The sequence below is a fragment of the Haliaeetus albicilla genome, chromosome 16 (assembly GCF_947461875.1).
Source record: "Haliaeetus albicilla chromosome 16, bHalAlb1.1, whole genome shotgun sequence".
Lineage (NCBI taxonomy): Eukaryota > Metazoa > Chordata > Aves > Accipitriformes > Accipitridae > Haliaeetus > Haliaeetus albicilla.
In genome coordinates this window covers 14,598,237-14,611,322 of record NC_091498.1, presented here as the reverse complement: position 1 = coordinate 14,611,322, position 13,086 = coordinate 14,598,237, and the positions used below count along the sequence as shown (strand labels likewise).

The 13,086-nt window shown below is 40.4% G+C and overlaps 1 protein-coding gene across 14 annotated transcripts in view; it reads right to left on the bottom strand.

The window, feature by feature from the left end:
• The window catches only part of BRSK2 (BR serine/threonine kinase 2), a 323,582-nt gene that overhangs the window by 33,074 nt on the left and 277,422 nt on the right, over positions 1–13,086 (bottom strand). For 7 of the 14 annotated variants that reach the window (XM_069803589.1, XM_069803591.1, XM_069803596.1 and 4 more), the window contains exons 13-15: positions 12,014–12,079; positions 8,007–8,030; positions 2,127–2,187 (exon numbers count right to left, since the gene is read on the bottom strand). In XM_069803589.1, the coding sequence (XP_069659690.1) occupies positions 2,127–2,187; positions 8,007–8,030; positions 12,014–12,079 (151 nt within the window). The remainder of the gene's footprint in view (positions 1–2,126; positions 2,188–8,006; positions 8,031–12,013; positions 12,080–13,086) is intronic. The other 7 variants (XM_069803593.1, XM_069803595.1, XM_069803601.1 and 4 more) reach the window with 2 other exon arrangements.

Here is a 13,086-nt window from a genome sequence, read left to right as displayed (position 1 = left end):
CTGAAATCTGCCATGTTGGTAAATTCTGATCACCAATGAGAAAGGAAGGGGAAAAGATGAGGAAAGTGATTAATTTATGGAAGTCACTATCAGCATCTGCCTATTAACCATTTGCAAATGACACCAATGGGTAAAAGTCAAAGAGTGTTGATTACAAATGCTTCCTTGCAATTTTTATATCTTACGTGTATGAGGGTTTGAGAAACAAATCTGAAATAAATAAAGTCAAATTCAACTCCCACTTAAGCCATTAAGAATCTGAAGGGGCACCTTTAATTACCGCATTTATAATAATGAAATAAAGAACAAGATTAGGTCTATATTTCAGCTGGTGCAATGGGGAACACCATTAGCAAGACCTTGTGAGATTTAAAAACTCTTAGCTGCTGTTGAATTCAATTCCTCATAAGACTGGACCTAAGCAGTGCATATAGCGAAATGTGCATTTGCTTTTTAAAGTATGTTCTCTTTCAATAATCTAAGGTGCTATCAGAAGCATAGGTAAGGATGTTTAAAAAACCAAAGATTTTTATTCCAACATTTCCTTTTAAGCCTCAAATTTGACCTGCCTTAATATCGTTATGATCTGCTGAAAATGCCATCTGGTTGCTAAATCCTTTTGAAGACTATTTAATCAACTGCCTATTAAGTACAATGGTAAGATATAGCAACTATGGAACAGATCTTGTCATCCTTATTCTTTGATGTAGTCCTACTGAGATGTCAGAAATTGATGCCAAGAGATCAAGCAATGAGATCAAGATTTAGTTTTGCTGCACCGGATGCTTATTTTGTGCACAAAACTGTTTCCATGCTCTTTTTCAGTACATTTTGCAGTGGCATAAGAGTTCTCAGACCTCTGCTTCATTCCACTGACACCCAGGAGTCCCAGTGCAGAAACAAGGAAATGGATGTTCACTGGTTCCTGGCACATTAAAGATGCAGAGGAGACCACAAACACATTTATGCCAGCTGCAAAACAGGGTAACAATTGGTAGGAACCCAGAATATGTTTCAGAAGATAGTTCAATCAAGCAAGGAGTTGGAAGCTTTACTAGCCTATAAACTTACACCCAACAGTGTGTCTTCATGCATAAGAATTACACACAATGTTACTGGGGAATTACAATTTTAAATACTTGGAATACCTGTTATCTTCATGTACCTGAGAGTAGATCCATAGGTGTATCCACACCCTAACACATGGAATATATCCATTTCCAATGGGGGATGGCATCTTCTCATGAAGTCTTGAAAAGTATGTAGAAATCCTCCAAAGCCTCTGGGCCAGACAATTAGGTAACACGGATTGCCACAGCCCTAAAGACTTCTTGATGAGGTCTAGACTTTTTTAAGGGCTGCAGTCTTGAAGTGACTAAGCTGACCTTGTCAGACACTAGGAATACTCACTCTTATCCCTAAAGAAGTTACTGAGGAGTGGGAGATCTCTGCCATTGCACTTCGAAACCATAATAACTTTGCAATAGATGTACTATCAAGCATGTTTTGTACTAGATGAGTAACAGTATTAGTTGAGTATCAGTATTTAGTTGACTATATGTTGAATAAGGGCATGTGAATGTACCTTATTTGTAGGGGTTTGAGTGTTCTTTTCTCATCTTAATTAGTCAACATCTTACTTTCCTTTTAAATTTGCTAGCCCTCAAATTTGTATAATTTATTTTCTCTAACTTTCTAATACAAGCTATTCCGAGGCCAACCAAATCAAGCTGGTTGTAACCGGCATGGTTTGGTGCTCTGCTGTGGCCTGATTGAAAGTAGCTGTGAAATGGTTCCCAATATTTGGCCTGAAACCATGCTGTATACAGACCTCAGCTCGATATGGCAGTGTTTAGTCATAGCAACGTTATTCTACATGCTTATGAGACTGAAAAAGGGCAGGGGCACAGTGAGATCCCTGCTAACAGTGCAGGGAACATGTATGAGAAATTCTCTGCTTGCATTTCTAAATAACGTTTCCCTCATGACACATGAAAATTTACAAGCTGCCAAGGAAAACCAAAATATCGCAGCTAAGAGCCACAGCTCTACAGCAACAGATGTCAAAAAGCATCAAGCATGTGTGAGTGAATTGGACCAACAGATCTTGAAGCAGCACCACTTACCCTTGGACTGCTCAGAGGACTGGTGGAGAGCCCAGACGACGCTCCGCTGATTGACCGAGACCTGAATGGACACAATAAGGAAAACAGCCCTCAGAAAACTTGGATGAGTAATAACCCTGAACACCAGCCACCACAGGCACAGGCATGAAGTGAGGAGGAGGAGGGAGGCTGTCACTGGAAAAGCCCAAGACTCTTGCCTTTCACTACTGTCACATTTTTCAGTTGTCCCACCCTCAAAACAAAGAAATGCTGTTGTTCAGGGAGGACACTATAATCCCTTTTCATTAAGAGAGTTGCTACATTCTTTTTGGTCATCAAGCACATGGAAGCTACTACGTCTGACCTGTGCAAGCTGAACTGCTGAATTCAAAAAGGACTGTCAAGACATTCATGTTGGCGCTGAGAATTCTCTTCTGCGCAGTGCTGGTGGACACAGAATGAGATGTTCTCTGTCACGAGCAACATGGAAAAGCACCGTGTGTACAAGGCACAAACAGGTAGGGGATTCTTCCAGATATTAAGAAAAAACCTAAGTCTTCATGACCCAGGCACACAATTGTTTCCTATGTGATGACTTCCCACTGAAATCAAAGCTCACATTGGCTTAACTCTTTCCAGCTTCTCACTGATGGATTTCACATCTCTGCTCTCCAGTAAGATTTCCTGCTGTTGCATTAAACAAGCCACGTCTTCTCTATGGATAATGAGTTTTGCTGTTGTTGATGACTTTACTAATATCAAGATGACAGCCCAGGTGCCCTCAAAAAGAGGCCAGGCAAGGGAGAATAAACTGTCCTTCTATTTGCTGACAAGGTCACCTATACTGTAATGCTCCTATGCCCTCCAGCGAAGGACACCTATGAAAAATGTCAGCTGTAGACAATAAAACATACAAATGTGCTATGCTAAATGTGCTGAAAGGGCGGACAGGCCAAATGCACAAACATTTCAGCAGCAGAAGTTTCTGGGAGGAGGACTGCCAAGCAGGAAAAAAATCCCTCCATGTGACTGTAAATGAGTAAGCCCCAGAGGCAACTGCCTTCTACTCCTTTTAGATAGAAAGTTGTCTTGGAGACTGAAACATCTTATAGGTGAGGACTTGGCTAAGAACCTAGCTGTTCAACAACCACCATGCAACATGTCAATATAGCAAACCTAGCAATGTTTCACCTACAGTAAGAGCCATGAAAGCAATTACTTGCCTTCAGGTAACAAACATGAAAAGGTGAAATCCTGTAGATGCTTGGAAAACAGAGTGCATGTGCATATGTATATACATACATGTCTACGTGTGGGTGTACACACATTTACAATTGATACAGGTCAGATAGTTAATGTCAGCTTCTATGTAAGAAAACATAAAACAAATTTAGACCATAAACTGTCTCAGTTTACTCTCTCCTACTGTTATAGAAGAATAAAACCAAAAAACCTGTTTTCTAGAATGGTCTCCCAGACATATATTACTAAATAAATTTGACTAGTAGAATTATTAAAAAATATGTGAACTGCAAAAGAGGAAATACTTCCAAGGAAAGAGTAAGCTACAACTGAACACAATGTCCAGTCCTGTTCTCTCTATTTGTATCCTCTGCAGAAACTACTCACTGATGGCTTTCTTTGTATCTCATTGCAGTTTGTCCATCGCAGTAAGTAGGTGAAACCCAGAAGCCCAGCCTCAGCATGCTTTTTTGCCAGGTTAAATCTAAATTTGCACCATGAAAATCTGTGGCACTCATTCTATGCAGAAACTCCCCACTTACTTACGTTTTTCCTTGTACCCTACTGCAGTCTGCCCATCATGGTGCAGCAATCAAAAACCAGAAGCTCAGTCTGGCATTCTTTTGCACTAGATTAAACCTGAATTTGTACCATCCAGAACTGGGGCACTCATAAAGGTTTATGCAAAGCAATTTTACGGGGAGAACCATCCGCTCCACTTTTGAAAGGCTATTGTATGTGCCTCTCCTATAACTGAAGTAGCTGAGTGCAACACAGATGTGTCATGCACATGGGAAGTCCATTTAGTTAAAATCTTCCTTGTATGCGTCATCAGGAAAAGCTTCTTCCAAACCATAAATTACAAGAGGAGCCTATAGATTGTCTTGGACAAATGTGGAAAGCATTTAGGTGCCCAGAGATGCAGTTAAGCACCTACTTAGGAGTTAAACTCCCACTAGGAGATGTTCCCACCAACTGTTAATAGTGGTGGGAAAGTCCTCTCTGACACTCACCTGAATTCCAGGATACTTGATTAAAAGTTCCAATCTGCTATTTCCTTTTTGCAATCAGGTGTTTCCAACAGCCCTTAATTCTCCCCTCCCAACCCCATTGCCTCCTATTTTTTTACAAAAATGATCACACGCACGGAGGACAAAACACAGCTGGCCCCACCTCCCAACTCCCAGTTCCTTATTGGAAGCAATATTTGAAAAAGAGCTGTTGTGTACTGTGTTTTCATCCAGCCTAGGAGCCTGAGGTAGGGGACAGAAGAGAGAGTTAGTGTGAAATCCTCCTGGAAATGCATTCAGTATCCACATGATTGGTATCGAACAAGCTTTATTTCTACTGCTGATTGACATGCAAAATACTTAAGAAGTAAAGTAGGCCCTATAGCAAGTTTTAGTTTGTCCACACTGGAAATTGTATATAGGAGCAGTGGAAAGAGTTTGAAGAATCCTGGGTTAATTTTAAGTGCTGGGGTGAAAAGAGAGCTGTACATTTTCAAAACTTTTCCCCTTTACCAGAGAGTGCTGGTATGGGATATGACACCCAGGCTGAGGAAATCTTCCTTGCATCTTCTTCAATTCAATAAATCTCTCATAATTTACCTTTACAAATGGGACATAGTTCCCAAGCTGGCTATAAAAACTCAGTACAGTGGCAGGTTCTATACTCCAGTCCAAAAATGCTAACAAGCAAAAATGACAGATTTGTCCCTCCCATCAAGATCATCTTAGCTGGGAATGCTAGAATTCAGTTTTTAAAAAAAACCCCACATGCACTGCTCCTGTATCTCAGAGTCAGGTGGACAGAACTGGGACAGAGCCAAAAGAAAGTAATGAAAATGTTGCATTATGCTGAAATGCTGTAATGAAAGAACAGAATGAATTTAAATTTTTATCCCTCTCACCAGAAAATGAAAGTATGAGGCCCTACAGGCAGCACATTACTATGGCAGACCCTGGATGATCATATGTATGGAAAGAGGAGAAAAATATGACATCATCTTATCTCTATGGCTGTGAACTAAGTTCATTTAGTGGGAAATATCTATTAGTGAGTTGACTTCCTAAGAGTCTCTACAGGCACTAAATGTCATTGGAATTATTAAATCTGTGATTATTCCAATAACTTAATACTAAATGCAACAATCTAGGAAACTACGAACATTGTGTGTGACTCACTTTGCTCTGTTTTGCATTGCTGTATGCTTGGGCACTAACTCAATGGAAGCCAACAAAAAGTTGTTAAAATACAAGCAGAAAAGTTAATGCAGTTGCTCAGATAAAGAGCATTCCCTCAAACACAATCGCCAGATTTAAAGACCCAAGAAGAGACTCTTTAGTCCCTCCCAAAGTGACATAGTTGTTTTGCCAAGCCTGGAGGGAAGAATTAAAAAAAAACATAAGGGAGCTAGACCTTATGGTTTAGGACGGGGAAGATGCAGAAGGCACTCTAAAACATAAGGTGGGCACTGAGACCATTGCAGGCTATTCCTCCTATCTCATAGACTGACAATAATCTGGAGATGTCTGAGCTATGAAAGAGAGAGGCCAAGGACTGAAACGAAATGTGCATGTGTGGGCCATAGTTTGTAGATGTGATGATTTTATACCTTATTCAACCTATTTGATACTTCACAGTATCAAAGTTAGAAGGCCCTGTGTTTTAAAGTAATTTTTTACTCATTTTAGCCAGCTGCTGTCAAAGGGGAAGCCATGCGAGGCCCAATTCATGTTAGACCAGTGATCTCTTACTGGTGAAACTGAGGAGCTGGAATCCAGTTTCCAGCTGGTTTCAGCAAACTGTAGAATTTCTTGAGAGCTGTAAGAGGTGAAGGGCTAAAGCCTCACACTGCTGAAGTGTAGGCAGAGAGAACTAGAAGGAGGAAAAGCGCAGCTGGCCTGGTAACTGTACTACACATATAGCACATGTATAGAGAACCTCTATATAGCCCTTCACTCAGATTAATTTTCAAGTGCTTTAAACAGTGCATCTGCTAGTACACACCAGCAGAGTGCAAAGGCTTCATAGCCAGCATTAAACATTTGGCCCAGATTCGGCATTTGTTTCTTCTTTGAATAACCACCTCACAGAAATTTTTCTTACAATCAGAAGGGAGTTTGGTACCTTGTTGCAGTCCCAGTAGAACTTGCTTTCATAGCACAGTTTTACCAGGATGCTGAATACAGCCTCTTAGCTGGTCAAGCTGGAGCCATGCTTCCAAGAAGGGGAGCCTGCAGCATGCATGCAGCGTGCAGTAATGCATCAGACTTGTGTCCCTGGGTGAAATGCCTTAGAAATTTTGAATTGGTTTGATTCTATGTGTAGTTTTGAAAGTCATTCCCAAAATATCCAGCCAACCTCTTATTTACTTTAAGCATAAATTGGGTGGAATTTGATACTCCTCTTTGCTTGCTCACTCAAATAAAACCAAAAAATTCTAAACTGTATTTCAGGGTAAGAGACCCCTGAAAATGACCTGAATTAATGTGCAATAGGTGAGCAGTCAGGCATTGTGTGTTACAACATTTCATCACTATTACTCTTGGGTATCCAAAAGATACAAACTGTGCTTCCTTGCTCCCTGATTGAGGGAATATGAATAGAACACCTGTGATGCTCCACTGTCTTACAGTCCCAACCGTGCAAATAATACTAACTATAACAGCTCTTACTGGGAATACTTATGCTTAAGTCACAAGGTCTACTCATGGTAATAACCGCTTGTAAGATGAAGCCTTACAAAGAGTACAGAGAAAGGACCTCAGGTGTTGGTAACACACCTCTTCTTCCTTTCAGTGCATACAGAGGGTGATGTTGAACAGCACCACCTTCCTTAATTGGCCAATTATACTAAAGTTCCATTTATAAATGGTTTAGAAAGAATTAATAAATAGTAAAGCATGCTACAAACATGAGAAGTAAATGTTACTGGTGCTAATTAGCTTTCTCAATATGTAACCTCTCAATAAGCTTTTGCTGTAGTCTGTCATGATCTATTACAATGTTTTTATTAAATCATTTATTAATAAAATATTCTCCTTCTGTTAAGTATTTATAAATGGAAATTTAATTTGCATTCTTAGTTGTACCTATATCCTCTTTATTGAAAATAAAGAGCTTTGAAGATATATCTGTCTCTAAGGCCATCTGTTCACTTCTTAAGAAAACATATACTAAAAAGAGAGGGAATACACAGCATTTTTTTAATAACACGGATGGGATTCAGCTTCATCTTAAAAAAAAGAAGAAAAAAGGATAAATTAGGATCAAAATTAACTGGAGGGTACCAAACAGATACAAAAAGCACTAAATGGAGAAGGGGGTTCATTCTCAGAAGGTGTCCTGGTGCCTGCACATTGTCTGAGGATAGTTCTCTGTGCCCACAGACATTGAAACATAGAGACAAACGAGAATAAAAAAGAACCCAAAAGTAAATTATATGGAGTGTGACTCCAACATAAAAGCACACAAACACACACAAAGCACCAAAAATGCTTCTTCCCACATCTCTCTCTCTCTCTCTCTCCCTGCTGTAAAGCCTCATTCACTGAAGTGTATCAGCGTGTATTGTATTTGTAAAGTGCAAATGAAAAGTTTCTCTACAAGATACAACAGGTCCCGCAACAGGAATAATCCAAAACTAGAGCTTACCCCAATGGATCAGCACTCGCCATCCTCGGAAAGGGAAAATGAAGAGAGAGGGAGAGAGAGAAGGAAAGAGAGAGGGATGTGGAGGCAGGTGGAGAGAAGAGTAGGAAAAGCAGAGTGAAATACTGTTCGGAGAACTGAACGGTCATAATTATTGCCACTGGTGCCTATGTCTTCAGAGACCAGGAACACTAGGGGGACAGTTTCATTCACCAGAAATTAACTTTTGTCCTGCTCACAATATTGCAGACACATCCAATTCTGGCACTGGGGAATATGGAGAGGGACATACTAGGGCTGTAGAAAAAAAAATTCCCAGCCAAATCCCAATTAAAGCAGTCAGCAGAGCAATGGGGTTCATACTTCATGCTGCATTTCTTTTCTGCCTCTTACATAAGGCACAGTTATATCAGTCTATTATCAAGGAAATTGTTCTTTTTTTCCCCAGTTTGCTCAGTGTAGTGTCCCTCTGTCCCCCAAGCTGGCCTGGTAAGAAGTACTTTTTTTGCCATGAATGAACTGTGAAACATATTGGTTATTAAAGCATGCATTTCTGAGCCAGCTTGGGAGCCCAGGGTACAAGATTGTAGCTCAAGCTGTGAATCTGCTTTGATACTGGCTTATTAGTCATGATGGTCTTATAGTCAGGAATTCAGATCAGCTAGAACATACCAGCTCAGCAACCTGGTACTTATCTCTGTGGATGCCATCTTGTGCTCCAGGATCTCATTTTTCATTTAAAATAAATTCAGTCTCTGGGTCTTAAAGGTTGCAAAGAAAATCTTTCAAATATGAATGGAGAATAAATCAATGCTGTGCTGAAAAGACTCTGAAACAGCAGCTCTAAAAGCAGAATGAATCTCTGGCATGTTGACTTTGAAACCTAGCGACAGTCAAAAAATTCAGTATTCTTAATTTTTCACTATTAACCAAAGCATTCAAAATCAAAAAGAATAGTCAGGTTATTAAGTCAGGTTATTTAAGTTAAGGGGTGCAGGTAAGCAAACTCAGGAAAGTGTCACCATCTTTTCACATTAACAAAGATTAGATTAGAAATAAAAAAAAAAATCTGGTGTTATTAAGCCAAATTATTTTCAAGTCAGATGCAGCGCTTTTTTTCCTCTCTGTCTCTTTCTCTCTCATTCTCTCCATTTTCAATAACAGGCTCCCAAGCTGCTAGAGCTACCTCTGGCTGGGTGAGGAAAATCCATTCTCCACAAGACGGTCACCAACAGAAATGCCAAATTTAATATATGCCCAGTAGATTTCACAGTTTACTGATCAGTGCAACAAGCCATGCTTCCAGTTACATCAACATTGCAAATGCTGGGCTGGGCAATGCAAGGCAGTTTTGAGAAAAGTTAAAATTAAAACATAGTTAGAAGAGAAATGAAAAGCTGTTGTGCTACACATTGATAGAGAAGTGGAAAGAAGCATTATAGTAAGTTGTTTTTCATGTGTTTGAGTGACACTCCATTTATATTTCGGCCTGGAGTGCAAATTTGGGTAAGATCTAATTCATATATATACGAATACATATATATGTATATATTTAGGGACAAATGCTGTCCTCAATTGTACCTGTACAAATCTATCTACAATGATGTAACTGAGAAGAGCAAATTGACACCCATTGTATATTGGAACGTGTGTGTATATTTATACAGAAAATACACCCATATTCACACATGCAGAATATTAAAACGTAAATAGAATGGGTGCAAGAAGGTTGATTAATTTTTCTTTCAAGTCATTTTCCCGACAGGGAAGGCACTGAAGAGGTTAACAAAGAGAATGGAAAGCAAATTGACAATAGGGAAAAGGAAAAGGGAAATGAGGTTTAAAAATAATGAACAATCCCAGGACACAATAGACCCAGAAGCGCAGACATGTGCATTCCCTACAATACTGAAGCAAGTGAACTACGGAGCTGCAGCAACCCAGATACAGAAGAGAAGCACTGAAAGAGGGGGTGAAAGAGAAAGTCAGAAAGAAAGAAAAAGAAAAAGGAAGGGACAGTGGCCTCAGCTACTAAGACAACCATGTGCATCTAGAGGGAAGGGACCCTTAAAGATGCAGTATTCCTTTAAAAAAGACATCATAAAGTTGGATAATTAAACACTGGCCAAAAATTTAATGGCCACCATGATTAGCTGGCCCCATTTTGCTGGGGTTCTTTTTGCTGCCTATCCCTTCCTTTCATGTGGGTCTGCGCAGATCCAGAATCCAGGTCCTCTCACTTTCCTACCACTGAGGCCCTTCATCCTAACTCTTAGAAGTGGGAGGGAGGTAAGACCACAGTGAATGTGATCCTCCAAAAATCAGCCTGGTCCTTCAATGAGAAGGACCCTGGGTGATCCTCATGCAGTGCTCTAACCTTCTCCTCCTATGCTCCGAAAGATATCACCTTTGAGAGGGAACACAAAATGCGCACGTGTGTTTAAGATTTTCCCCCAGCAGTTACTGAAGGGTCATTTCCTCTGCAGTAGCAGCTGCTAGAGAAGGACAGAGGGACAACAAATGGTGCTGGGAACATCTGCTGAAAGACCCTTTTTCTGTCACAGCTAAAAATTCTGCACTTCTCATACTGGACCTGACTTTTAATTACTGTGGAAAAGCTCATCTTCGGAGTAGTTTCAGAGCTACTTTTAATATAAGAAGTGCCACATGTTCAAGAACAGAACTTATGAATAGGGGCAACCAGAGAGAGGAACAGGAATTTCCATGACTATTGTAACAGCCCAGGAAAGCCCAGCCACTAAAGACTGTATAACCACTACTTCATGGCTGTGAAACTTAGAGGTTTCTAATAGTTTGGGTCCAATGCTTGTTCCTATCTTGGCATCTTAAAGAGGGTGCTTTACACACCACGTGAGGCACAATCTCTCCTGCAGATGCACGACATTCTTCACTGTGGCAGGTTCAAGACTTGAAACGCTGCCCACAAAGGACTGCCTCAGCCTGCAAAAGGCCAAAACAGGGGCTGTCTGTCATACATCCCACAAGTCTCCTGAGGCTTAAAGGCCACATTTATCTTTAAATAGAAAAGTTTCTATTAAATGGGGAAATGGAAAGAAGAATGGTTTGCCAAGTCCATAGGTTCCTTTAAGGAACCCACTGCTTCCCCCTTTTTGGATCATATGGAACACTCCTAACCCTTGGGTAAGCTAAGTGTTTGTCCAAAATGTGTAAGGCCTACATTTTGATGAAGCATTATCCAATGGGAAGCCAGCTTTTAACATTAGAGAAAAATTCTCTTCCTCTGAGACTGAAATTCCAGGAACAACATGTCCACTCAAAACCTTCCCAAAAGTCTAAACCTTTTTTTTTGTCCATGGACCCACAAGAGTCCACTTAAACTCCCTAAATCTGGTGGCCTGCCTGTCTTCCATTGTGCCTCTACTCACAGTTGGGAGTTACCCTTTTTGTTATTCTTCACCATGTGTCACTTGAACTGCTAGATTGGAATCACCCTCAAAAACCTATATCTTCGATCACCTTTTCCTCTTGTGTTCTCTGGTGCAGCCAGAGTAGTCTTAAGGAGTTTGTCTCTTACCTACAGGCACTTAATATTTTGCTCTGTCAGACAGGATTTCCAAAGTTTCCTACCACTGCTGTCACTGACTCAGTTGTGCTGCTGTTTCTAGTGCTGGGAGTGGAGCACTCTGGGCTTTCCTAGTGTTTTATATTCCAATCCTTCCCAAAGCAGTCTTAGCAAATACGTCTTCTACGCTGGGCATCCTCACTCATGGCAGAACTGAACCAGAAGTAGCAGTAGGATGAAATTTTAGTGGGGAAAATGTTGGTACAGTCACAGGCTGCATTGGGGATAGCCTCAAATGAATGGTGCTGTACAAAAATATATGTAGTGTGGGGTTGTAAGTATCCCACCCTCTTTGTTTCTCTCTAAAGAGAGAACAGCTATGTCCCCACATGGAGAAGGTAAGTACTGCATCTTTAAGGTCTCAGCAGTGAGGTAGAGGAGGGGAACATATTGTCAGTGTTTATACCTTTCTTCTTTGTTGAATTTGGGATTGGCTTCAGAGATATCCAGGCTTTTACTGAACATTGTTTTACTATGGCAGGAACAAAGCGAGAAAACAGAGTTACTAGTGTGGACATTTATAAAAGAGAGTCACCTGAAGCAATGCTGGACACCCAGCCCCCCAACCCATCCTCCCCTTTTTAAGCAATGCTCTGAAAAACCTTTCTTTTACTTTCCAACTATGGCTCAAGCCTACACAGTGCTGAAGTTCATTATCTCCCTCTGACTTCTGAGGTCTAAGATGACTTCCCCCATACATACTTGTAAACCCTGATCTCCTTTATCCAATTGAAAACCCAGGTACCATCTACTTTGTCACATTGTCTAAGGAAAACAGAACATGCCTGAAGGCACAAACTGCAAAGCACTCATTACTTAGACTTTTCTAGAAGACCTCAACATGAAGCACAATCTGGGAAAAGGTTAAAATCAGACCATAGAGCCTCTTAAGAGGAACAGTAATCCATTTTGTATTCTAATTTGTAGGGTCCATTACCACTTACTCCCAACTCTCTTCCCTATACTCAGTGTATAGAGAAATGCCCTTCTTTATCATCTTGGGTCTGAATCCCTGAAGCTTAGAAGCAAAATTCCCTATGCTTTGCTAAAGGGACAGCTCTCTCTAATATATTTCACTGGTAATATGCTTCACTGTTTCACAGAACACTGTTCCCTAATGTTAGCTGATCTTTCATGCAAGCTATCCACTTCAATAACCAGGAGAAAATGAATAGTTAATGAAGCCCATTTTAGAACAGTTTTTGGACTCTTAACAGCAGAGCTGCTGAAAATTTCTGGCATATCCCTGAGACATTCTAGCTCCTATGGAATTCTTCCTAGTCTGTGTGATTTTGGCACATGGGACAAATTAGCTGGTGTTAAACTAAGCTCAGAACCTACCTCTTTTCTTTTGACATTTCAATGAAATACCAGATAGTCTGAGAGGTGTGGATACCACAACAGCAGAAGCAATTAAGATATAATTATGAACCCGTTCAGTTGACAGCTAGCAGGGAAAACCAAGAATTGACAAAACTT